The 24,027-nt window shown below is 48.8% G+C and overlaps 1 protein-coding gene and 1 non-coding gene across 3 annotated transcripts in view; one reads left to right on the forward strand and one right to left on the reverse strand.

Moving 5' to 3' along the window:
• The window catches only part of VWCE (von Willebrand factor C and EGF domains), a 34,610-nt gene extending 12,784 nt beyond the window's left edge, over positions 1 to 21,826 (forward strand). The window contains exons 9-19 of one of the 2 annotated variants that reach the window (XM_077114992.1): positions 4,158 to 4,240; positions 5,332 to 5,419; positions 7,680 to 7,765; positions 11,758 to 11,875; positions 12,285 to 12,370; positions 13,757 to 13,853; positions 14,903 to 14,985; positions 16,090 to 16,180; positions 16,268 to 16,350; positions 16,668 to 16,758; positions 20,824 to 21,826. In XM_077114992.1, coding sequence (XP_076971107.1) covers positions 4,158 to 4,240; positions 5,332 to 5,419; positions 7,680 to 7,765; positions 11,758 to 11,875; positions 12,285 to 12,370; positions 13,757 to 13,853; positions 14,903 to 14,985; positions 16,090 to 16,180; positions 16,268 to 16,350; positions 16,668 to 16,758; positions 20,824 to 21,476 — 1,559 coding nt within the window. In that variant the 3' untranslated portion in view covers positions 21,477 to 21,826. Of the gene's footprint in view, positions 1 to 4,157; positions 4,241 to 5,331; positions 5,420 to 7,679; positions 7,766 to 11,757; positions 11,876 to 12,284; positions 12,371 to 13,756; positions 13,854 to 14,902; positions 14,986 to 16,089; positions 16,351 to 16,667; positions 16,759 to 20,823 lie in introns of both variants that reach the window. The other variant, XM_077114990.1, reaches the window with a different exon arrangement.
• Positions 17,510 to 17,614, reverse strand: LOC143647462 (U6 spliceosomal RNA). Its single transcript, XR_013158091.1, has one exon. It is a non-coding gene; the product is annotated as a U6 spliceosomal RNA (small nuclear RNA).
• Positions 21,827 to 24,027: the final 2,201 nt, after the last annotated feature.

Here is a 24,027-nt window from a genome sequence, read left to right on the forward strand (position 1 = left end):
AGAGTGGAATTTGAGCCCTAAATGATGTCATAGAGTTCAGCCCTACACACCTTCCCACCCTCACTTTCTCTTTTTTTAAAAAATGCAGTTTTATTGAGATATATTCGTATACCATTCAGTGTACCATATAATCATCCAAAGTATACAGTGTTTCACAGTATCATCATATAATTGTGCAGTCATCGCAATTGATTTTTGAACATTTTCATTGCATGCACAATAAAAATAAGAAGAAAAATAAAATTAAGAAAGAACACCCCAAACATCCCCTACTCCCTATCCCCCCCAAATATTTATTTATATATTTGCTTTTATTTTCTTACTCATCTTCCCATATACCGGATAAAGGGAGTGTCAGTCATAAGATTTTCACAATCACCTGGAGACACCGTAAAAATCTTTGTAGTTGGGCAGGCCATGCTGGCTCAGCAGGCAGAGTTCATGCCTGCCATGCCGGAGATCCACGTTCGATTCCCGGTGCCTGCCCATGCAAAAAAAATCATCTATATAGTTATACAATCAACTTCAAGAATCAAAGCTACTGGATTACAGTTCAACGGTTTCAGGCATTTCCCTTCAGCTACTCTAATACCCACCAAACAAAAAAGGGATACCTATATAATGCATAAGAATAACCTCCAGGATGACCTCTTGACTCTATTTGATCACTTTCTCTAACTTGATCTCTCTATCTTGATCTCTGAACTGGGCCCCTCTAGGCTTCTCTCTTTGCCAGTGCTTTCTCTCCGGCCCCAGGGCCTTTGAACATGCTATTTCTTGGTCTCTCTCTCTCTCTCTCCCACATATCTGGGCCTTGTTAACACTTTCCCTTTAAATCTCACCTGTTATTTCTCCAGCTCCTCTTTTGGTGTCCCAAAAGGGTATCTCTTCTTTATGGTTGTGACTGTGCATTTATTTCTGCAATTATTATACTGTAAGCTCCACGAGGGAAGGGGCTGCTCAGTTCATGAATTAATGAATGAAACATTTATGTGGTGGCTTCTCTATGTTAAGCCTTGGGCTTGGTCTTGGGACACAGTCTTGCCTTCAGAGAGCTCTGTGTCTAATGGCTGAGACAGACAGGGAGGGAGGTGGTGACGGCTTTGCAGCTCTGCAATCTGTGCCTTGGTGGCGTGAGCCCAGGAGAATGTGATCCTGACTCCAGAGGGCCAGGGAAGCGTGTCGAAATCCGGACAGGAAGGCTGAGTTAATGAGAAAAAGGGAGGTGAGGGTGGAGCCTGAACGGTCAAGGCTGAAAGATCAATTTGTGCAAAAGCCTGAGCCTTCTCAGGGGCCTCCCGCGGGGCTGGGGTGGGGGTGTAGAGAGATGAAGCAGAGGGGTCAGCTGCAGGGGCTGCTGTAGCATGGGTAGGGTGGTGAGATGGCCAGGCTTGTGTTTGGAAAGGGCACCCTGGATTGCAGAGGGCAGGTCAGAGGCAGGGAGGCCACCCAGGAGGCTGTGGCAATGGTGCAGGTGAGAGAGGCTAGTGGCCTCTGAGATGGGCAGGAGTCATCGGATTCGAGAGAGATCTGGAAGTTCGAAGAACCAGTTCCCATTTCTGCAGGGAGTAGGTTTTAAGCAGCGCCTGAGTGCCGTGTTCCAGGTGTGGCTAATCATTGGATTAAATAGACACGACCCCCTACCCTCATGGAATTTATAATCTCATAAGAGATTTGGACAATAAATATGTGAACCAGCAATCAAGCGCTGTCTATAATTACATGTTACCTTAGGCACTATGAAGGAAATGGACGGGATAGAGAAGAAAGTGGGGACCCACTTAGAGGGTGGTCAGGAGAACCCATATGAGCTGCACCCAGAGGGATGAGCAGTTGGTGAGCTGGGGGAAGGGTTTCCAGGTATGAGGAACAGCATGGCTGGAGGCGCTGAGGTGGGAAAGTGACAGGAAGGGGGCCAGTGCGGGTGGGGCACGGAATTGGGCAAGGGGAGGTTGGAGAGGTGGGTGGGGACCAGAGCAAGGAGGACCTTTTTGGGGGGAGCCATGTGGGGGTTTTAAGCTGGAAGGAGACCATCCTATTTAGATCTTAAAATGTTTTCTCTGGCTGTTGGGCTTGCTGACAACGACTGTATTTGAGATAGAGGGCAGGGTTCTCTTCCTGTGGCGGGGTGGGTTGTGTCCTCTGCTGTCCCTTGCTGAACGATGAAGGCTGAAAGATTGATTCATGCAAAAGCCTGAGTCTGCCCAGGGGCCTGCAGCAGGGGTGGCACAGGGCTGGGGAAACTCTCCTGGAGACTTTCCCCATCCCTCGTGTTTGTAGACAGCAAAGGTCCTACCCCAGAAGGTGCCAACAAGGAAACAGAAGATCAGGGACCCCAATTTTCTGCTTGGGTTTGCCGCAATCTAGAATGATAGAACATCTGAGCCACAACCCTAGAACTTTCCTAGAAGGGGTGCAGGCGGAATATCATTTTGTCAGCATTTCTCTGCTGCAGATTCTGAGTTGGGTCTGTCCATTACCTGGTGAAATGGGCATCGCCAAGCCCTATAACTGAGCATGTGGGAGTCCCACATGGTTAGATGACCTGTGTGGGTCGCAGAGGCAGGAGCAGCTCAGGTGCTCAGATGGTGGAACCATGAGGCTGTCCCACGCTGGTTCTTACCAGCCAGTCTCAGATGCTTCCAAGCAGGGGGTCCCTGGGGTTTGGGTGAGGACAGTTCCCGGTTGTGGGGATTGCCCTGAGCTTTGCAGAGGGTCTTTTCTCCTGCCTCCCCTAACAAATGCTGCTGGGGCTCCCCAGACACTGTGCCCCACCCCATGCACCCCCCCCCCAATAATGCACCCTCCCCACATTTCTAAACACATTTCCCTGTGGGAGAAGGGGCGGTACGACTGTTCCTGTCCCCTGCTGGATCTGTGAAAAGTTGCCCTCTGGGCACGGCGACAAGAATTCTGAAGCCCCAGGGCAGGTACTTGTTTTTTGCAAAGTTGTTTCTCTACATTGTGGGTTTATTCCACTGCAAACCCTTACTGAGGGTTAAAGTGAAACCACACTTAATTTCTTTTTTTAGCTTTTCAAATTATATCATCTAACATATATACAAAGCAAAGAAAGTGCTTCCGCTTTTGAAGCACTCTTTGACAAGTATTTACAGGATAGACAGATCCCAGAGTTTGTCACGGGCTACCTTGCCATCATCTCAGATTTTTTTCCTTCTAGCTGCTCCAGAACATTGGAGGCTAGAGGAATATATATATATATATTTTTTTATCATCACTTTTTTTTCTTTTTTGTACAGTATACATCCAAAAAAGCAACAAATTCCAAAGTACAGTGCAGCAGTTAGTTGTAAAACAGGCTTCAGAGCCCTGTATGGGTTATAAGTCTACAGTTTTAGTTTTTTACATCTAGTTGCTCTAAGATACAGGAGACTAAAATAAATATCAATATAATGATTTAGCAATCATACTTATTTGCCAAACCCAACCCTCTCTGTATAACTCCACCATCACCTCTGATCTTTCTGTCCCACTCTTTAGGGGTATTTGGGCTATGCCCAGTCTAACTTTTTCATATTGGAAGGGGCTGTTGATAATATGGGGTAGGGAGATGGAACTGGCTGATGTTCTGGAGAAGCTGGGCCCTCTAGGTTGCAGGACTTAACTGGTCCAGGGACCCACCTGGTGCACTTAATTTCTTAGCAATAACTGCGGGCCCTTACTGTACCCTGCATCCAGCTCTAAACGGGATGGACTTGACACTTTCACCCAAAGTCATGGCTCCTTCCAAGTCCCCTGCAGGGCACGTGATAGCATTTTCCATTTTCCACCGAAGGCAGCGGAGCCCCAGAGTTGGTTAAGTGACATGTCCGTGGCATCTGGCTGTGTTTTCCCTGCCCCCCCCTCCTGCCTTATTGGAATAAAATGCTGTGCTCTCGAGACAGTTTTCAGGTTATCAGACACGAATGAGACTCTCCTGGGGCTGTCTCGCTGCTCCTTTGCAGATGTTTCCTGGGTAGTCTCCTAGGGGTCCTAAGGACGAGACAGGGCAAGATCCCTGGGTCTCCCACTCCTGGGGGCACCCAGGGCAGTGAGAGAAGGTTCCAGGTGAGTCATGCCTGGAAAAGTAAGAAGACCTCAAGTTTCCTCTTCTTTGAAGAAGCCTGATTCCGCTGCGTCCTGTTTGTCTCCCAAAGGCTGCTTTCACAGCGGCATCATCCGTGCTGAAGGAGACGTGTTTTCACCTCCCAACGAGAACTGCACTGTGTGTGTCTGCCTGGTAAGGTCCCCAAAGCCTCGTGGATGTTTCCTTAACCTTTGGAGGTTTTAGGGAAAGGACAAGGGACTGAATATTAAAAGGTGAGATTGTCCACCGGAGGGAACGTTCGCAGGTGGTGGTGGTGGGGTTTTGGTTGGAACTTTTTAGAATTTAAAAGGTTGGGGGAAATGTCAAGCCCCGTAGGTCCTTGGAGCCTGCGAGGCTTCTGCCAAGCATAAAAGAGCCAGCAGGCAAACAGGGGCCATCTGTTTAGGAAGGGAAGGGATGGAACTCCCTCGGAAACTTCCCACCAGGGAGGGTGTGTTTTTTTCTCCAGGCAAAATATTTTGCCGGTTGAATAAAGGTATCCACATTTGGGAGGGAGGAGGCATCGCCAAACTCAACTTGTTGGAGAGTACTTTGCCGTAGGCAGATCGTCTCCTCCAGAGTTATTAAGCACCTACTATGTGCCAGACAGTGCCGGGTGCTAGCACGCGTGCCCACTCCGTGCTGGCCACTTGCTGGGTGCTTGCCATCTGTTTCCCACCTGAGGTTCTGCAGCGTTTCAAGGTCAGCTTTGCTGCCCCTGCTTTAGAGATGAGAAGCCTGAGGCTAGGAGGTGGCAGAGCTGGGATGTGAGCCTCTGTCTGTCCAGGTCCAAAGCTCGGGCTTCTGTCCGTCAACCCTACCACCACCCTCTGACCAGCTCTTAATAGTGGCTCCAGTGGCGGAAGCTGTAGTGCAAGATTGGGAGGCGTGTAGCAAGCTACTGTTTTTGAGCTCTTACCTTATGGAGCTCTTTGGGCTCATTTCACGTCATCGTCAGCCATCCCCGAGAGAGGCGACGTTTCAGCGCCACTCAGAGATAGGAAGATGGAAGCCCAGACATGTGATATGAACCAGGCCATAATAAGCCTCAGGAGCTGGGACCCTGCAGACTCCCTCTTGTGACCAAGGATGGCTTTTGGGTGACTTTTATCTGGAAGCAGGAGAGCTAAGGCGTGGTGTCCAGGGGGGAATGGGCTGGTCCTCGACTGAGCCTGAGGGTCAGCGAAGCCCTGTGCCTTCTCCCACCCCTGGCCACCCACTGCCGTCTCTTGCCTCCTCATCAGGCTGGCAACGTGTCCTGCATCTCCCCCGAGTGTCCTCCCGGCTCCTGTCAAAGCCCCCCGCAGTTGGATTGCTGTACTTGTGTGCCAGGCAAGTGACTCTTGGGAGTTTTGCTTCGGTTTGTGTTTGTGTGTGTGTTGGGGGGGGAGGGGTGTCTTTTGAGCTGGGGGTAAATGGAAGAGAGAGGGAGGAGACTGAACTCTGCTCTAGAAACTCAGATCAAGTAAAATATTTCAAAGGGCCTGTTCTTTTCTTCTTTTTAATTTTTTTCATCACATAGTTGTATATTCATCATTGTGATCATTTCTTAGAATGTGTGCATCAATTCTAGATAAAGAAATAAAAAGAAAACAGAAAAAAACCTCATACATACCATACCCCTTACCCCTCCCTTTCATTGATCACTAGCATTTCAATCTACTAAATTTTTTTTAGTAGTTTGTTCCCTCTATTATTTATTTGTTTTTAATCCATATGTTTTACTCATCTATTGATAAGGTAGATAAAAGGAATATCAGACACAAGGTTTTCACAATCACACAGTCACATTGTGAAAGCTATATCATTATACAGTCATCTTCAAGAAACATGGCAACTGGAACACAGCTCTACATTTTCAGGCAGTTCCCTCCAGCCTCTCCATTACATCTTGACTAACAAGGGGATATCTATTTAAAGCATAAGAATAACTTCCAGGATAACCTCTCAACTCTGTTTGGAATCTCTCAGCCATTGACACTGTATTTTGTCTCATTTCTCTCTTCCCCCTTTTGGTCGAGAAGGTTTTCTCAATCCCTTGATGCTGAGTCCCAGCTCAGAAGCCCGTTCTTATTGAGCATCTACTATGTGCACCGTGGTTTGGATGCTGTATTAGCTAGGGTTCTCTAGAGAAACAGAAGCAGCAGGAGATAGCTGTAAATGTAAAATTTATAGTGTCTCAAGTAACTGTGGGGATGTAGAGTCCACGTTTTGTAGGGCAGGCCTTGAGCTGGCAGCTCCAATGAAGGTCCTCAAAGAACTCTCAGGAGAGGCTGGCTGGCTGAAGCAGGAAGAATGATTGTCTCTTCTGAATCTTCTTTAAAAGCCTTCTGGTGATTAGATTAAGCATCACCCATTGCAGAAGACACTCCCCTTAGCTGATTGCAAATGCAGTCACCTGTGGATGCAGCCAACGTGGTCATGATTTAAGTCCATGAAATGTCCTCCTCATAGCAACAGACAGGCCAGTGCTTGCCCAACCAGAAAACCAGGCACCACCACCTGGCCAAATTGACACATGAACCTGACCATGAGAGATGCTAAGTTGTGCTCACAGCCTGGCTCACGCTCTGTCCCCAGGAGGCACCCTTGTTGCAGGCAGGAAGGGGCTGGAGTTCACTGTGGCATGGGCACCATCTCTTGGCAGGGAGGGATGTCCTCTGTCCCCCTAAGGATTGGTTCTTTCCTTTGTTAAAAGAATATGGCTCTCTTACCTGGGATGGCCCATCACCACCAGGCTTCCTGACCTCTCTGTGCCCCTTGCTGTACAGAGCACTTGCCATCATTTGTCATTTGATCCTTCAGTGGCCGCTCTTGAGGGAGGGCTGTGTCTCGTCTCATTTTATGGATATGGAAACTGAGGCTCAGAGAAGTCAAGTCATTTGCCCAAAGACACACAGCCAGTTAGTAATGGAGCAGAGCTTAACCTCAAACCTACCTGATTTCAAAGCTGGTATTCTTTTTAAATATTTAATCTAAACTTTTAAACTTTACATTATTTTTAATCAAAATTAATTTTAAATGAGAAATATAATCCCTATGAGGCAGGTACTGTTATCAAGCCCATTGTACAGGTGAGAAGACTGAGGCTTAGAGAGCTTATGTATCTCATCTAAAGTGAATTCCCTAGTTAATTGTTCAGTTGGGATTCAAACCCAAGGCAGACTGGCTGAAAGCCTACTCTATACTCATGGCCAGCAGGTGGGCACGGGACAGGTTTGGGGGCTGTTTTTACCAATGGCGGACTCTTTGGATCAGAGGCTTTCCCCAAGAGGCATTATCCTCTAGCCTTTGTCGTAGCCATCTGGGGTTTGCTTCTTTTCTCTTACTCTTTAGTTATATGGGGCTTCCCCTGTTGTTTTGATTAAGGGCCTTATTTTACATATAATTCATTCCCCATTAGTTTTTAAATAGTAATATATACATATTTTTGGCTTGGGGTTTAGAGGGCTGGTTCCCTGGGTGTGGAGCGTGCTGTGGGAGTGTCATGGGAGTGTGTTAGCTGCCCGGGCCCCCTGCCCCTGTCGCCCTTTTTGCTTTAGCTGTCACAGCCCAAAGACCTCCAGCTGCTCGTGTCTTTCCCCCCCTGCAGTGCGGTGCTATTTCCAGGACAGGTGGTATGCAGACGGCGCCGTGTTCAGTGGGGGTGCTGACGAATGCACCACCTGTGTCTGCCAGGTAGGGGGGCTGAAGAGCCCGGGGCCCCATTGAATTGGTGGGAGAGGGGGACAGGGTGGGGGGCAGGACTTTCCCCCCAGTTCGCCCTGACCAGGAGAAGCAGAGTGGCTACCTGGCAAGAGGGAAGCGGAGGCAGTCAAGGTATGCAGTGCATCCCTCAGCGCTGCTATTACAGAGCACCTACTGTATGCCAGGTGCCGTGCAGGGCATGGGGGGCCCTGTGAAGCACAAGACAGCTTCATCTCCTCTGCCCGGAAGCTCTGAGATGAGGTGGGCAGTGGACAGCCAATGGACTCCCAACCAGACTATAGGCATCAGGGAAGCCTTCTTGGAGGAAGGGGTGCTGAGCTGAGACCTGAGATGCATCTAGGACTAGCCACGTGCAGAGCAGAGGGCAGCGGGCCTGGCAGAGGGCACTGCTTGAGCTGAGGCATGAGAGAGCACAGCAAGTTCTAAGAACTTAAGACGGTGCTGGCTGGAGCCCAGGGGGCCAGAGAGTGGGCTCGGGGCCAGAGACGAGCTGGAGGCAGGGTCCGTATCTCAGGTTGGGGTCCCTAGAAACAGAGCCTGAGTTGGGGTTCTTGTGCAAGTGATGTATGGAGGCAGGGCTCTCAGGACAAACAAGTGAGCAGGAGGGAAGTAGGACAGGTCAGGGGAAGGAGCCAAGCAGATTTGTGGTTTTAAGGGGGGAAACCAAGCCTCAGGCTGATCCTATGGGGTGCTCTCTTTATTTTTTCCTAAATTTTAATATTTTTATTGATAAATCTAACTTACTTTTTCTCGCTTTTTTATTGTGAAATATATATATATACGAAATATGAATATATATACGAAAAAGCAAGACATTTCCAAGTACATTTTAACAAGTATGTTATTTAAAGACAAGGAGAAGTGTAACAAGGAGAAGGATTTACAAATGAGTATGACTGCTGAATCATATTGATATTTCTGTGGTCTCCAGTGTCTTGGAGCAGCTAGAAAAAAAAAATGAAAAATTGAACTGGAACCCATACAAAACTTTAAACTCTGTTCGATAACGTACAAACATTCTTAACATGCAAACATTCCATACACGGTATACAATCAGTGGCTCACAATATCATCATGTAGTTGTGTATTCATCACCATGGTCATTTTTCAAGAATATTTGCATTACTCCAGAAAGAGAAAGAAAAAAGAAAAACTCATACATACCATGCCATTTACCTCTTGCTCTCATTGACCACTAGTACTTCAGTCTACTCAATTTATTTGAACCTTTGTGCTCCCTCTAATTTGTCTATTTTTTATCCACGTTTTTTACTCATCTGTCCATACCCTAGATAAAAGGAGCATCAGACACAAGATTTTCACAGTCACACAGTCACATTGTAAAAGCTATGTCATTATACAATCATCTTCAAGAAACAAGGCTACCAGGACACATTCCTACAGTTTCAGGTACTTCCCTCTAACCATTCTAATATACCATAAACTAAAAAAGGATATCTATATAATGAGTAAGAATAACTTCCAGTATAACTTCTCGACTCTGTTTGAAATCTCTCAGCCACTGACACTCTATTTTTCCCCATTTCTCCCTTCTTCCTTTTGATCAGAAGATTTTCTCAATACCTTGATGCCAGGTCCCTGCTCATCCAGGGATTTCTGTTCCACATTACCAGGGAGATACACCCCTGGGAGTCATGTCCCATGTAATAGGGGAGAGGGCAGTGAGTTCACTTGCCACATTGGCTTAGGGACGAGAGGTGACATCTGAGCAACAAAAGAGGCTCTTTGGGTGTGACTCTTAGGTATAATTTTTTTTTCTTTTTAAAAGGGGAATTTATTACATTGCAAGTTTACAGTTCTAAGGCCATAAAAATGTCCAAATTAAGGCAAGGCTCTAAGAGTGTCCAAAGCAAGGCATCCAGGGAAAGATACCTTGACTCAGGAAACCTCTGTCAGCTGGAAAGGCACATGGTGAAGTCTGCTAGCTTTCTCTCTTGGCTTTTTGTTTCATGAAACTCTTCCAGGGGCATTTTCCTTCTTTATCTCCAAAGGTCTCTGGCTGTATGGACCCTGTTGGTTCTGGTGGCTCTAAAGCTTTTTCCAAAATGGTTCCCTCTTAAAAGGTTCCAGTAAGCAACCCCACCTTGAGTGGGTGGAGACACATCTCCATGGAAACCATGTAATCAGAGGTTACTGGAAACAATAAAAAAGATCCCACCCAGCGCTATAGACTGAGGATTAAAGGACCTGGCTTTTCTGGGATACATAATAGCTTCAAACTGGCACAACTGGCTACTCTAATATATGTATATATTTAAGCTGTTTTCTTGAAATGTATTAATATGCCTTACAACCCTTCCAAAGTGTACAATCACTGGCTCACCATATCATGACATAGTTGTCAATTCATCACCATGGTCATTTTTAGAACATTTGTATCATTCCAGAAAAAGAAATAAAATGAAAAAAACCTCACACATACCATACTCCATACCCCTCCCTCTCACCGACCACTAGTATTTCAATCTACCCAATTTCTCTAGACCCCTTATCCTCCCTATTAGTTATTTTTATCCTTATTTTTTTAACTCATCTGTTCATATATTGGATAAAAGGAGCATGAGACACAAGATTTTCACAATCACACAGTCACAGTGTAAGAGCTATATAGTTATATAATCATCTTCAAAAACCAAGGTTACTGAAATATAGTTTCAGGTACTTCTCTCTAGCCACTTCGATATATCATAAATTAAAAAGGGGTATCTATATAATGCATAAGAATAACCTCCAGGATAACCTCTCAACTCTGAGATCTCTCAGGCACTGCAATTTTATTTTGTCTTATTTCTCTCTTCCCCCTTTTTGCCAAGAAGTCTTTTTCAATCCCATGATGCTGGGTCTCGGCTCATCCCCAGGAGTTCTGTCCCACATTGCCAGGGAGATTGACACCCCTGGGAGTCATGTCCCACGTAGAGGGCAGGGCAGTGAGTTCGCCTGCTGAGTTGGCTTTGGGGAGAGAGGTCTTAGGCCTAATTTTGAGTACCCTTAACCTATCCTTTGCAAGAATAAGCTTCATAGGGTCAAAGGACTTGGCCTATTGATGTGAAATTTGAAATTCTCCAAATGGGGAAGCTGAATATTTCCTCCTTTCTCCCACGTAATGAGGGGACCTTGCAAATACTTCTTTGTTCACTGCTCAAATTACTCTGGGATATATCGGGGCATCATGCTAACCTGGACAAACCAACAAAATCTCATGCCCTAGTCAAGGTCCCATGTATTTATGGTGTTGAACTAGGCTGACCAGACAGGTGAAATTAGGAAATGCACTACCCAAAATATAAATTTTGCACCCAATAAACATCTCTCCCTTTGGTCTCACATAGAAGTTGAAGTTTTAAAATATGAACCATATTATGCACAGGGTGCTCTTGTCCAGAGGCAGAGGAGCTGGGCTGTGACACCCCAGCATCAATCAGTCATTGATGCTGAATGGGGGGACAAAGTAACCATCCCGGAGTCGCTGGGGGAACTCAGCAGAGGGGATCTGGATAAGGTACCCGCAGCTTCTGCCTCAGGCTCAGTTGGGAAGCCAGGCTGAAGGGCTCACGCTTTGCAAAGCGGGCTAAGGATGATCTGATTGGTTTTTTCGAGAAAGTTCTCTGGCTGCAGAGTGAGAGGTGGGTAGAGGGACAAAGCACGGAAGCAGGAAGTCTGGATGGGTGCGTGGCAGTTGAGGGTACCGTTTGGTGCAGGCTGGAGCTGGTACAGCATTGGGGTTCTCCAGCCAAACATCAGTATTTTCCCGGGACACACACCCAGCCCCTCTCTGTGGCCCCCCACTGCAGGACTCGCCCTTCCCTCTCTCTCCAGCTCCCTGGAGATTTCCGTGTCACTTTTCCTTGAGGGGAAGGGGGAAGGTGATGGTAGCCTGCAGCTTCCTCTTTAGCCTGCAAACGGGGGCTCACTGGTCCGGGCCCCTGGGCTTTGTCTTCCAGAATGGGGAGGTGGAATGTTCTTTCACGCCATGTCCAGAGCTGGACTGTCCCCGTGAGGAGTGGTGGCTGGGCCCTGGGCAGTGCTGCTTCACCTGCCGGGAGCCCACGCCCATGACAGGTGAGGACACCCAGCCCTGCCACCCCAGGGCTGCTGCCAGCTTGGATTTTGGATGCCCGGGAGGAGGGAGGCTGAGCTTCACCTGCTGAGACTTTGAGTTGTATGTGTGTACGTTTGTGTGTCAGTTGAGTGTGACTGTGTGTGCATATGTTTGTATCTGCGTAGGGGACATGTGTGTGTGTGTAGGTATGCATAAGTGTATTTATGTGTGCATGTGTATACTGGGGGTGGGGTGGCCCCTGGGCTCAGCAGGTGATGTGTGAAGACCCAGGAGTCGCCTGCACAGAGTGAGTGGGCTGGGGGTGTCTGTGCCCTCGGCAGGGGCTGCTGTAGGACCGGCGGTCCCCCGGGAGCCCCCTCGCCACATCTACCCACTCGTCCTTTGTCCCTCACTGTCCCCCCTGGCCAGGCTGCGCTCTCGACGACAACGGAGTTGAATTTCCGATTGGACAGATCTGGTCGCCTGGTGACCCCTGTGAGTTGTGCGTCTGCCAGGTGAATGACAACCCGCCAGCCTTCAGCTGCCCCCCCCCCCGCCTCCCCCAAAGGAGACCCCTCTGCCCCGGGCTGGGTCCCTGGCCCCTTCAGCTCTGTCTCGCTCCCTTGCAAGGACTGGGACCCAGTTTCTTGGGGCTTTGGTAGATTTTCCAGAGTGGAGCTCAGCAGTCTGTGTTAAGACTTGCCTGTGAATTGTCTGCTTGTGCAGAGGGCTGTGGCATGAGGACATGGTCGGGGCCCTAAAAGTAGGTTTTCATGGGCATGGGTAACCGAGGGAGCTGGAGGAGACCCCCCCCCCCCAAAAAAAAACAGCCCAGGCTATTTCTATGAAACTCCAATGTTTTCTTTATTAGTATGAATCATATGACTTCATCCTATCAGAAACAGGAAAGTAGATGGTATAGGAGTGTTATTAGGGTCGGACTGAAAGAAATGCAAACATAGCTACTGTCCAAGAAACAAACGTAGCTACTTACCAAGCTTTCTTTCTGCTAATTTAAGTATCGCGTTAAGTGCATTTCTTTCTGTCTTTTAAAAGCTTTAAATCCCTTGGAGCTTTCTTTCTTAAAATGAGATTCCCAGACCAGCAGTTTCACATCCCCTACCAATTCCCAAGTCCCAGCTCACATCTCTGAACCCAGAATCTGCATTTTGATCCCCACGTATCTGGGGACCCTTTAAAATGAGAAGCAGGGCCTCCAGTACCTTTGATGTGCCATTTGTTAAAAAGCCTCGGCCCCCGGAATGCTCTAGAATGTTTCATTAGAATTAGACGTGGGAGGGAAGTACAGCCAGATGCTTTTTTCCCCCCCCCAATGCCTGATCTAGGGCACTCGTATTATCTCATATTATCAGGAAATAGCATAAAAAAAAGGTTCATAATAGCATTCAGATTCTTTTAAAAAAAAAGAAAAGCTTTGTATGCTACTTTCGTCTTCTGACACAGGCATGTCCGGTGGAATCGTTTTCTATTAAAAAAATAGGATTTTATTGTCCCCCAAGGGTTTGGGATGAGCCAGGGTTTCAGGGAAAAGCGGAGAGAAGAATTTTGAAGGGGGCGAGGGTGCAGCCCCGCGGAATTCTTGCTGCTGGCTGCTGCTCCAGGGGGACAGGAAGCCGTGGAGACCGGAGTCCCAGCCTTGAGCTCCCTAAGCCAGTGATCCAAGGGACCTTTCTGGAAGGCTCACCCCCGACCCCTTCCCCAAGGAGGCAGTCCTCTTGAGGGAGGAAACTGCCACCTGCCAGCTACAGCGTGGCACCTTCTAGGGCAAGGCTTGGCCTGTGTGCAGCGTTGTCCTTTCTTTTGGGGCAGGACGGGGGTGGAAGGCTGGGGAGGCAGGGTCTGGGGCTGCAGGTGGGGTGTTGGTGAAGCTTCTCCTGCAGGCAGACGGCTCGGTGATCTGTCAGAGGACGGACTGCGTGGACTCCTGCCCCCACCCCATTCGGATCCCTGGACAGTGCTGCCCTGACTGCTCTGCCGGTAATTCCCTGCCCCGATGATGGGGTTTCTCGGGGTGGACCGGGGAGGGGTCTGCTGCCATCTGGCCTAGGTGCTGTTCCAGCTTCATCTTGTGTCATCCTCCCAGCAGTCCCATTTGACAGAAGAGAAAACTGAGGCTCAGAAAGGTAGAGCCATTTGCCCAGGGCAGGTCCTGGCTGGGCGCTGTGAGCAGACGTAAAGATCGACTATGCTGAGGCGGAGAGAGACAATGAGGGAATTGGGTTCTGGTTTTTTAGTGCTAATAGTATTTTTTTTTTTTACTTTTCTCCTATTTCAAGAGTAATGTTTTATTGTAGAAACTTTAGAAGATGCAGAAAGCAAAAATAAAAAAAAAGTAGAACAGGAAAATTAAAAGGGGCCCGTTGCCACTGCTAACTGCGTGCTATGTCTTTCTAGTCTCTTTTCTACATAGGATGTATCTAGATTAGATACAACGTATAATTGGTTTTTACTGTCTATATGTTTTGGTCTTGGTAATATATTTTCCTTACTGTTTCACCGCCTGCTTTTAGATTTCACAGTATGTAATAAGGATCATCACGTAGGCATTCAGATTGGGTCTCTGGAGGCCTCCGGCAGGTCAGGGCATGGGGTTTGGGGTGGGCCTTGGGCCCTGGCAGGGTTTGGCTGAGTGGGAAGGAGCAGAGAGGATAGTGGACAGATGACCGTGATGTCCCTCTCCCACCCCAGCTGGCATCTCCCAAGCTTTCTGGAATGATCCAGCTGGAAAAGGGGTCAAGGACGAAGCTCCTCCCCCCCTCTGGGGCAAGAACCCCGAAGGTTGGGAGTGTCTCCCCCATCTACTCGATCCCTTTGCTGAATCCAGGGCAATGAAGCCAGCACCTAGTTCAGACGTGTTTTGGTCACCTCCTAACCGCTCACCCTCCACCCCTCTGGAGGGACTGCTCTGGGGAGGTGGACAGCCTGACCTTTGCTATAACAGATAAACCCCCGACCTTTGCCCTGGAGGAGAGCCTGGTCACCAATCACCCCCCTGACCGCTGCTTGCCGCATGTTCTCTCTGGCAGGCTGCACCTACACGGGCAGAATCTTCTACAACAATGAGACTTTCCTGTCCATGCTGGACCCCTGTCTCAGCTGCATCTGCTTGGTACGAATCTCCCAGGTCTGACCCCTCGCTGCAATCACCCCCAGGGGCTGACATGAGTTCCCCCGAATCCCAGAGGCCAAATCCAGAGACCTCCAAGAGAAGAGTCACTTCTCATTCACGGCCAAAGACGGCTCCAGCCAGCTCCACCCAGGATGGATTTTAGCCAGGGCCAGATAAATATTTTTAACCCAGGCAGGCCAAAGTCCTCTGCTTCTCAGTTACCGGGGAGAGTCTTGGGGGCCGGCTCCTCATAGGACAAAGTGTGGCCCCAAGATTCTTGCTGAGGGAGGGTAGAAGTGGGGAGCAGAAAGCCTGGGGCTTAATCTATTTACATGAACAAACAAGTGCCTGCCCTTTATATGTAATAACTCAGTTAATCCACATATGAATTCAATGAAGCAGGAACCACCATTACCTCCATCTTCTAGATGAGGAAACTGAGGGCCAGAGAGACAAAGCCATTTGCTCAAAATCCTGTAATTAGCCAACAGAGAGGCGAGAACTGATCTTAGTATTCTCATCCTGGGGTGCATACTTCTACCCAGAAACCATGCCGCCTCTCAGTCTGAAAAGGCACATTAGATAATTTGAAAAACAAACAGACTCCTTCGTTGTGTGGCTGAAAGCGTTTGATGCTTGACGCAGCTTCTTTGCAGGTGGTGGGAGGCAGGTGTGAGTGTCCCCATGTCCCGGTGAGCCCCAGCTGGGGATGCACACGGACAGGGACAGGGTCTGCAGAAAGTTCGAGAAACACGGGGTCCACAGCTCTTAGGGCGCTGAAGTGACCCACTGCATGTTCGCCCCGTGTGTTCACAGCCACATGCTTTGGGGAGCCTCAGCTTCTGGGTTCCCCTTTCTTCTAGGCTTTTAGGGCTCACCCTCACCTTTCCTGGGTGGTTCACAGAGTCGCTGGACAGGTGCCTGTTGACAGAGGAACTCAGGCAGGCCGTTGTGCTCCTGGGCTCACAGGTCTAGTGGGAGAGCGTACCCTAACCACGCAAATGGCCGCCCCCTGCCGTGGATGTCTCCCCGACATTGGTGGGGGCTCTGAAGGGTCCTCAATGGCTGGACCAAAGGGCCTTGTGTGTTTTCTGTGTCCTGCAGCTGGGTTCAGTGGCCTGCTCACCTGTGGACTGCCCCATCACCTGCACCTACCCCTTCCACCCAGATGGGGAGTGCTGCCCCGTGTGCCTAGGTAAGTGGGACCGGCCCCCCATGCCCGAGGCTTCCGGGTGGGCCTCGGCTCTCACCCTGGTGGGCCCTGTCTCCTCTGCCTCTGCAGACTGCAATTATGAGGGAAGGAAGGTGGCGAACGGCCAGGTGTTCACCTTGGATGATGAGCCCTGCACGCGGTGCACGTGCCAGGTGAGGTGGGCCGGGGAACCTGCAGGCTCCCAGCCTATTTCTTGCCCCTTTGCAAAACAGGGAGCTCCTTAGCGAATGCGAACTGCCCTCCTCCGGCCATTCTTCACCTTAAATTACCTGCGAGAATACCTTTGCTTTTGACCCCTCTTTATGGAAGTGAGAAGGGGTCCCGCTGCATCTGGCTTCCCCCGGTGTTCAGGTGGGCGCTGAGGTGCTGCCTCCTGTCCCCTGACCTTTCCATGGGTCCTGTTGCTTGCGTGAGAGGTCCTTGGGGACATCCTCTGGGCTTCCTCCAGCATGTCTTTCTGCTTCCCCAGCTCGGAGAGGTGAGCTGCGAGAAGGTCCCCTGTCACCAGGACTGTGTAGACACTTCCACTCCCCCCAGGGACTGCTGCTCCTCCTGCCCAGGTAAACAGGTCACTGGCTCCTTGCGTTTCAGCACCACCCTCTCCCACTTTGCCCTTATCCCCGGAAACCCAACCTCCAAAAGGCTGGTTATGGGCAAACTAGCTCAGAGAGAGCATGCAGCTTGCCCAAGGTCACACAGCCTCATGGGCCCACGGCCAGCGCTCTTCAGGCAATGCCAGGATTTAGCACCTAACGTTCCTTAATGTCTTCCTCTGCTTTCTTCTTTTTCTTCCTTTTTAAAATGATGATTTAGGGACTGGATCAATTTTAACAGACGGCCAACATGTACCGAGCCCTCGTTGTGTGTCAGGACACGTCATATGTCTTATTCTGTCTCCTCTTCACAGCGATACTTTCAGACAGGCACTGTCATCACCCCCATTTTCTAGACAAGGGAACTGAGGCACAGAAGGGTAAAGTGACATGCTCAAGGTCACACAGCGGATTGGGAGTGGAGCCAGGATTTCAGCCCAGAGTTGTTGCTTGTAGCTACACATGTACCGGCTTCTGAGGCTTATCGTCTCGTCTGTCCGTCTTTCTCCGATGTTACTGTACGTCCATGTGGATCTTTTTGCAGAGTTGTGAACAGGTTGATGACCTACCGTCACATGCAGTTTCAGAGTATTGACACGGCTCACAGCTGGCCAATTAAAAAAAAACCCCAAATATGCTCTTGGCTACTTTTCTGAGCTGCTCAGAGCAAATACCTTGAAATGGGTCACATTTTTTTTTTGTTTTTTTTTTCTTTTTTAAAAATATGAAACACTTCACAAATTTGCATGTCGTCCTTGCACAGGAGCCATGCTAATCTTCGCTATCATTCCAATTTTAGTATATGTGCCACTGAAGCAAGTACTGGGTCACAGTTTTGAGGCTGGGGAAATGTCCAAATCAAGAAGCATCATCAGGGGGATGCTTTTGTCTCAAAGACCCATTGAGGCCTCTGTCCCATGGCATGGCACATGGCGGTATCTGCTGGTCTCTCCCTTCTCTCCTGGGTTTCCTTGATTTCAACTTCTTACTTCCATGGCCTTCTTTCTTTCTTTATCTGAATTTCATTCTCTTATAAAGAACTCCAGTAATAGAGTTAAGACTCATCCTAATTGGGCTGGGCCATACCTTAACTCAAGTAGCTTCATCAAAAGCTCCTACTTAGAATGAGTTCACACTCACAGGAATGGATTAAATTTAAGAACATGATTTTCTGGGGTTACATGCAGCTGCAAACCACCACAATACCCACTACCTTTTTGTTGATTGACATTTAAGTGGTTTCTTTTTTTTTTTTTTCCCCCAATCCATAATGGACCTGCTATGAAAATCTTTGGTCAGTCAACTTTTTTTTTTTTGAGTTGAATTCTGGAGGTGTGATTCCATAAATGGAGTAAGTGGGTCAGAGGACCTTGAGTGCTATTTGGTAATTGCTCTGACGCAGTCCGAGACCTGGGGCTAGACTGAAGGAAAGGGGAGACTCATAGTGAGGGAGCTCGTTCCCCAATTCCCACCGACTCTTCATTGTGTGATTTTGATTTAATTTTTCCAATTTAATATATTTAAATCCTGTCTTCTCTGTATAACTCCACCATCACCTTTGATTTTTCTCCCACTCTTTAGGGGTATTTGGGCTATGCCCATTTTAACTTTTTCATGTTGGAAGGGGCTGTCGATAATATGGGGTAGGGAGATGGAACTACCTGATGTTCTGGAAAGGCTGGCCCCTCTAGGGTTCAGGACTTATCTGGTCCAGGGACCCATCTGGATGTTGTAGGTTTCTGGGAAGTTACCCTAGTGCGTGGAACCCTTGTAGAATCTTATATAAGGCCCTAGGTGTTCTTTAGGATTGGCAGGAATGGTTTTGGTTGGGGTTTGGCAAGTTATGATAGGTAGCAATTCTTTTCCGCGTTTTGGTCAAGACGGAATTGTTGATCCCATGGTGCTAGGGCCAGGCTCATCCCTGGGAGTCATCTCCCACGTTGCCAGGGAAACTTTCACCCCTGGATGTCATGTCCCACATGGGGGGAGGGCAATGATTTCACTTGCAGAGTTGGGCTTAGAGAGACTGAGGCTACATCTGAGTAACGAAAGAGGCCCTCTAGAAGTAACTCTTAGGCATACCATAGGTAGGCTAAGCTTCTCCGTTGCATATATAGGCTTCGCAAGAGTAAGCCTCAAGATTAAGGGCTTGGCCTATTGCAATTTACTATATTTATAAAGTACCTTAAATGGGCTTATTTTGTGTTTTCATAGCTGCCAAGAAGTTAGTGAATGTTTCCACTGATTTATGGCTAGAATTTTCTCTTGTATGAAAGTACCAGTTGAACCACTTTGATCTTTTGCGGAGTGTTATTTATATCCAGGGCTGCTCTTTAGATCTGTGGGATGATAAGTTACCTTAAGGCCTAAGCTTATAAAGCCCTTATAGATCCTTCTTCATTTTAATCACCACCGACTCCCCCGCAGGCTGATGGATATCATTCCCCCTGCTTTCCAGAGACAGCCTTCAGCTAAGGTGCCAGGCAGAGTGCCAACCGTGTTACTTGTATCGCCTCCTTCGAATCCTCAGGGGAACGTTCCTGGGTGGGCACCACTGTTATGTCCATTTTACAGATGGGGAAATGGAGGCACAGAGACATTTCTGTCCTAAGGCTGCATTCCAGCTGGCGCTGGTAGACTCCAGCCCAGGTCTCTTTGATTCCCTACTCCATGCCCTTTCCCACTCCAGCCCAGGTCTCTTTGATTCCCTACTCCATGCCCTTTCCCACTCTACCCCCAGGTGCGGAAATGAAAGGCCCAAAGAGGTGATATGCCCACCGGATTCATCGTGGGCTGCTCACACCAGAGTCAAGCTCTCTGTCTCCTGAAACAGGCTGCCTCCGCTGCCTTCACTGAGAGCCTCCTTCTAGTGAGACCTCCCCTTTAGGAAAAGCAGCATTGTATTGATGTAGTACATGAATTGCTTCCTTTGGGTGATTTTTTTTTAAAAACATGACCACTTCATGGAGAAGACATAATTCACACACCATACAGTCCACGCACTTAAAGTGTACGATATGATGGGTTTTAGTACATCCATGTGGTTGTTGATGATTTTTAGGTTTTCTTTTTATTAATTTTTAATTTTTTTTAAAATACCAAAAAACACCAAATGCAAACATTCTTAACTTTTGATCATTCCGTTCTACATATAGAATCAGTAATTCACAGTATCATCACATAGTTGCATATTCATCATCATGATCATTTCTTAGAACATTTGCATCAATTCAGAAAAAGAAATAAAAAGAAAACAGAAAAAAATTAATACATGCCCCCTACCCCACCCCTCCCCCTCATTGATCACTAGCATTTAATCTAAATTTATTTTAACATTTGTTCCCCCTATTATTTGTTTTTATTCCATAGGTTTTACTTGTCAGTTGATAAGGTAGATAAAAGGAGCATCAGACACAAAGTTTTCACAATCACACAGTCAGATGATTTTTAAATGTGATCGTTCAAGTTCTTTCTTAGGTGCCTGAGGGCCTCCATTTCCTCCCTGATCAGACCTTCCTCTTGCATAATCCCTCTTCTTTTGCTCCCCCATTCACCATTTTCTCTTTGTGCAGCCCTCTTCCTTCCATTATGTGTCAAGGCCTTATGATGCGTCAGCCTCTTTGCGGAGAGTTTCCATGCCTTCTTCATTCAAGGCCATGTGGTCTTTATTATGCCCATTTTATGGATGAGGAAATAGAGGCCCGGAGCTGTCACATGACTTGCCCAAGGTCACACGGCAAATCCCTGGCGGTGCTGCTTTGGTGACCTGCCTCTCGTCACTCAGGGTTCCTTTTTGGGTCTCCTGCCTGGGAGGCAAGAGCTGTTTTGCTCTCCCCAGGTGTGTGAAAGCCCCTCCTGTGATGTGCTGAAGTCCCTGTCCAGGTGTGCTGGGGCCTCTCCCCAGGTGTGTCAAGCCCACTTCCCAGGTGTGCCAAGGGCCTCCCCAGGTGCGCCAAGGCCTCTACCCCGTTGCTTCAGCTTTGGGGAGACACGCTGTGCCCCTTGTTTTCCTCACCTCTCTCCACCCTCTAGATTTCCGGTTTCCTCGGGGAGAACCGCAGGGCCTCCCTCCTCCTGGAGACGCCACCTTCAGCAAAGCTGCCCGGAGCCCCCGAGAAGACCCCGAGGCCCCTTCTGCTCCTACCAACTGTAGCACCTGCCCCGGCCCCCCGTCGGCATCACCTCAAAGGCCAGCGCTCCGCCTCCTCCAGCTCCTCTTAAGAAAGAACTTGTCTAGCATACAGACTCCCCCCACCAACCCCCCAGGAGCCCAGGCCTCCTCCTACGTTCCCTCGGGGCCAGGGGGCACTTTCCCAGGGGATCCTGGGGCTTCCCAGCACCCTCATCCCTCGCGGGGGCCTTGGGTTCCTCCAGGAGCCTCCTCTCTACCTCCAGCCTCCCCGGGGTCTCCTTGGCCTCCCCCTGCTGCTCCGGAGCCCTCCTCCTCCTCAGCCTCCAAGGTCCAGACAGTGTCCAGATGGGCCTCCCTGCCTGCCACCGTCCTGGCTGAAACCTCAGCGCTTTCCACGAGGGTCCCCAGGCCCTCAGGGAGCCCCAGCACCCCCCGCAGGCCTCACAGACTCTCTCCCAACCCGTCCAGACGCCCTGCAGTCCTTGCACCCACCTCCAGCCTCACCCCTCTGAGTGCAATGGGTACCTCGAGGGAGGACGAGCCCATCTTGTAAGCAGGTGTCAATTTCAAGACATGTGTGGGAGATTCCGGACCGAGAAAACTCTGCCAGGGGCCCAAGGAGCGTGCAGGGTCACCGTACGGGGCAAATCCGGCTGCTGACGCCAAAGGCTCCTTCCTTCTGGCGTCTCGGTGGGAATGGAGAGTCTCACCTTGTCCTCGACATGGGGTGAGAATTCAGCAAAGGTTTTCCATTGACCAGAGTCCTCTCTGGACCATGGGGTCGGCTGGTTTTTCCTGGAAAAGCTGGAGGCTGCTGAGCCCTCGCCTTCCGCAGGAGCAGAGTCAGACAGCGCCCTTCCCTGAGGTCTCCTGATTAAAGGCTGTCTCAGTTTCCCCAGGCTGATCTGCTCATTCACTCCCGGCCTGAGGGAAGGGGTGGAATCTCTACTCCAAGCCCAGAGGTGGTAAACAAAGCTCCCCACTCCAACCCCTCAGCTTGGAAGAAAACCCTGCCTGGGGCCCAGGAGATCTGGGAATCCTACACCAAGCTGGGCTATGTGGGGAGGGGTCCTATGTAAGCCCCTGGTGAGGAGGGAAGAGCCGTGGGACAGGTGGCTCTGCAGCTTGGCTTCCCCGGGAAGGAACGTCTCAGGTGGAGACGATTATCAGGGCGTGCTCGTTGATTGTCGCCTGCCCCAAGGCCTCAACCAACCCCATCTGGGACCGCTGAGGCTCCATGGGCCCTGCACAGCTGTCCTGAGTTGGGACAAAGGGGCAGGGCTTTGGGCTCCTGTGGTGATGGTGATTCTACCTGGGCTGCCCCAAGAAGGGGACACCACTCTTCTGCCAGGGCAATACCCCATGAGGGCTGGTGGCCAAGGGGGTCAGTGGCAATGGTCCCAGCTGCTGGTGGAATAAATCCTTCTGTCCTAAAGGTTGGGAGTAGGCAGGGCAGCAAAAGTTCCAGGACAGACAGGGGACAGCGCCCTCCGTTCTTGGGAGAAGAGGAATCTCAGTTGGGGGCTGGTAGACAGCTGTCATCGTCAGGTCACCCGATGGCCACCACTGGAGACCATGAAGGCTGCAGGATGAACTCCAGCCCCCCAGGGCCCAGGCCATGCCCACGCTGGCCGAGGCCACCTCCCCTTAGCTCTCCTCTGACCTGCCTGGTCCTAGGGTCACATGTCTGCAGGCATCTCCTGGCTGCAAAGGCCCTCTGGGGTGTCCAGCCCAGATGCTGGTGTAATAGTGGGATTCTAACTTGAGTAGTGCCATAGAATGATCGTTCCAGAGTGAGGATTGTGGAGACCGTGGACTTGAGAGATGCAAACGCCTTAGAGACTGTTGCATCTGGGAAGACAGAAGGGGTGGAGGTTGACAGTGAGGTCTGCAGCGCCTCCCCAGGTACCGACTGGCTGTGGGCCCTTGGGTCGCTGCTGCCTCATTTGTGCAAGGGGGATGATAATAGTCCTCTCTCTTAGGGTTGTGGTGACGCCTCTATAAGGCTCAGTGGTTTGTCTGTGTCCTCCCTGGTCCCCAGGCTTCCCGCAGCCTGTCCCACATCACGCTGCTACCTGAGATCTAATTTCTGGATGGAGGGTCGCTGCTTCTAGGCTGGGAATTCTCAACAAGCCAAGCTATCCATATGTTAGCAGTTAAAAATCAGTGCCAATTGCTCATAACTCTCCATTCAATATATATGTGTATATATATATATATATATTTTTTTTTTTACTTATTTTGAACTATTTTCAAACTTGCAGGATAGTTTATAGAAATAATACAACCCCCCCATACAGAGAGCTCCAACATATCCTTCTCTTATTTCTTTCTTTTTCTTTCTTCCTCTCTTCCTTTTTACCTTTCTCTCTCACTTTTTTGTCTTTCTTTTTTATTTCTTTCTCTTTCTCTCCCCTTCCTTCCTTTTCCTTTCTTTCTCTCTCCATCCCTCTTTCCTTTCTTTTTCTTTCTATCCATTTTCTGAACCCTTGAGTGTATGCTGCATACATCATGTTCCTTGATCACTTTTAACACTGTCATGTCCATCTCCTAAGAGCAAAGATACTTATGTAACCACCTTAAGTGCAGTTATCAAATTCAAGAAATTTAACATTGATATAAAACTTACAGTTAATATTTCCATTTTTTTGTATGTCCCAAGATATCCCTTTGAGCCTTTCGTCCTTCCTTGCCACATCTCATCCAAGATCGTTTATTTAATTGTCATTGTTTCTCTAGCTACCCTTTTTTCAAAAACTTTCTTTATTGTATAATGTAACATATATACAAAGCAAAGAAAGGAAAAAGCAATAGTTTTCAAAGCACTCTTCAACAAGTTGTTACAGAATAGGTCCCAGAGTTTGTCATGGACTACCATACCATCCTCTCAGATTTTTCCTTCTAGCTGCTCCAGAATTAGGAAACCAGAAGGAATAAATATTTTTTTATCATCACAATCGACTTTTTTTCCTTTTTTTTGTGAAAATAATATATATACAAAAATATAATAAATTTCAAAGCACAGCACAACAATTAGTTGTAGAACAGATTTCAGAGTTTGGTATGGGTTACAATTCCACAATTTCAGGTTTTTACTTCTAGCT

The sequence above is a fragment of the Tamandua tetradactyla genome, chromosome 9 (assembly GCF_023851605.1).
Source record: "Tamandua tetradactyla isolate mTamTet1 chromosome 9, mTamTet1.pri, whole genome shotgun sequence".
Taxonomy (NCBI): Eukaryota; Metazoa; Chordata; class Mammalia; order Pilosa; family Myrmecophagidae; genus Tamandua; species Tamandua tetradactyla.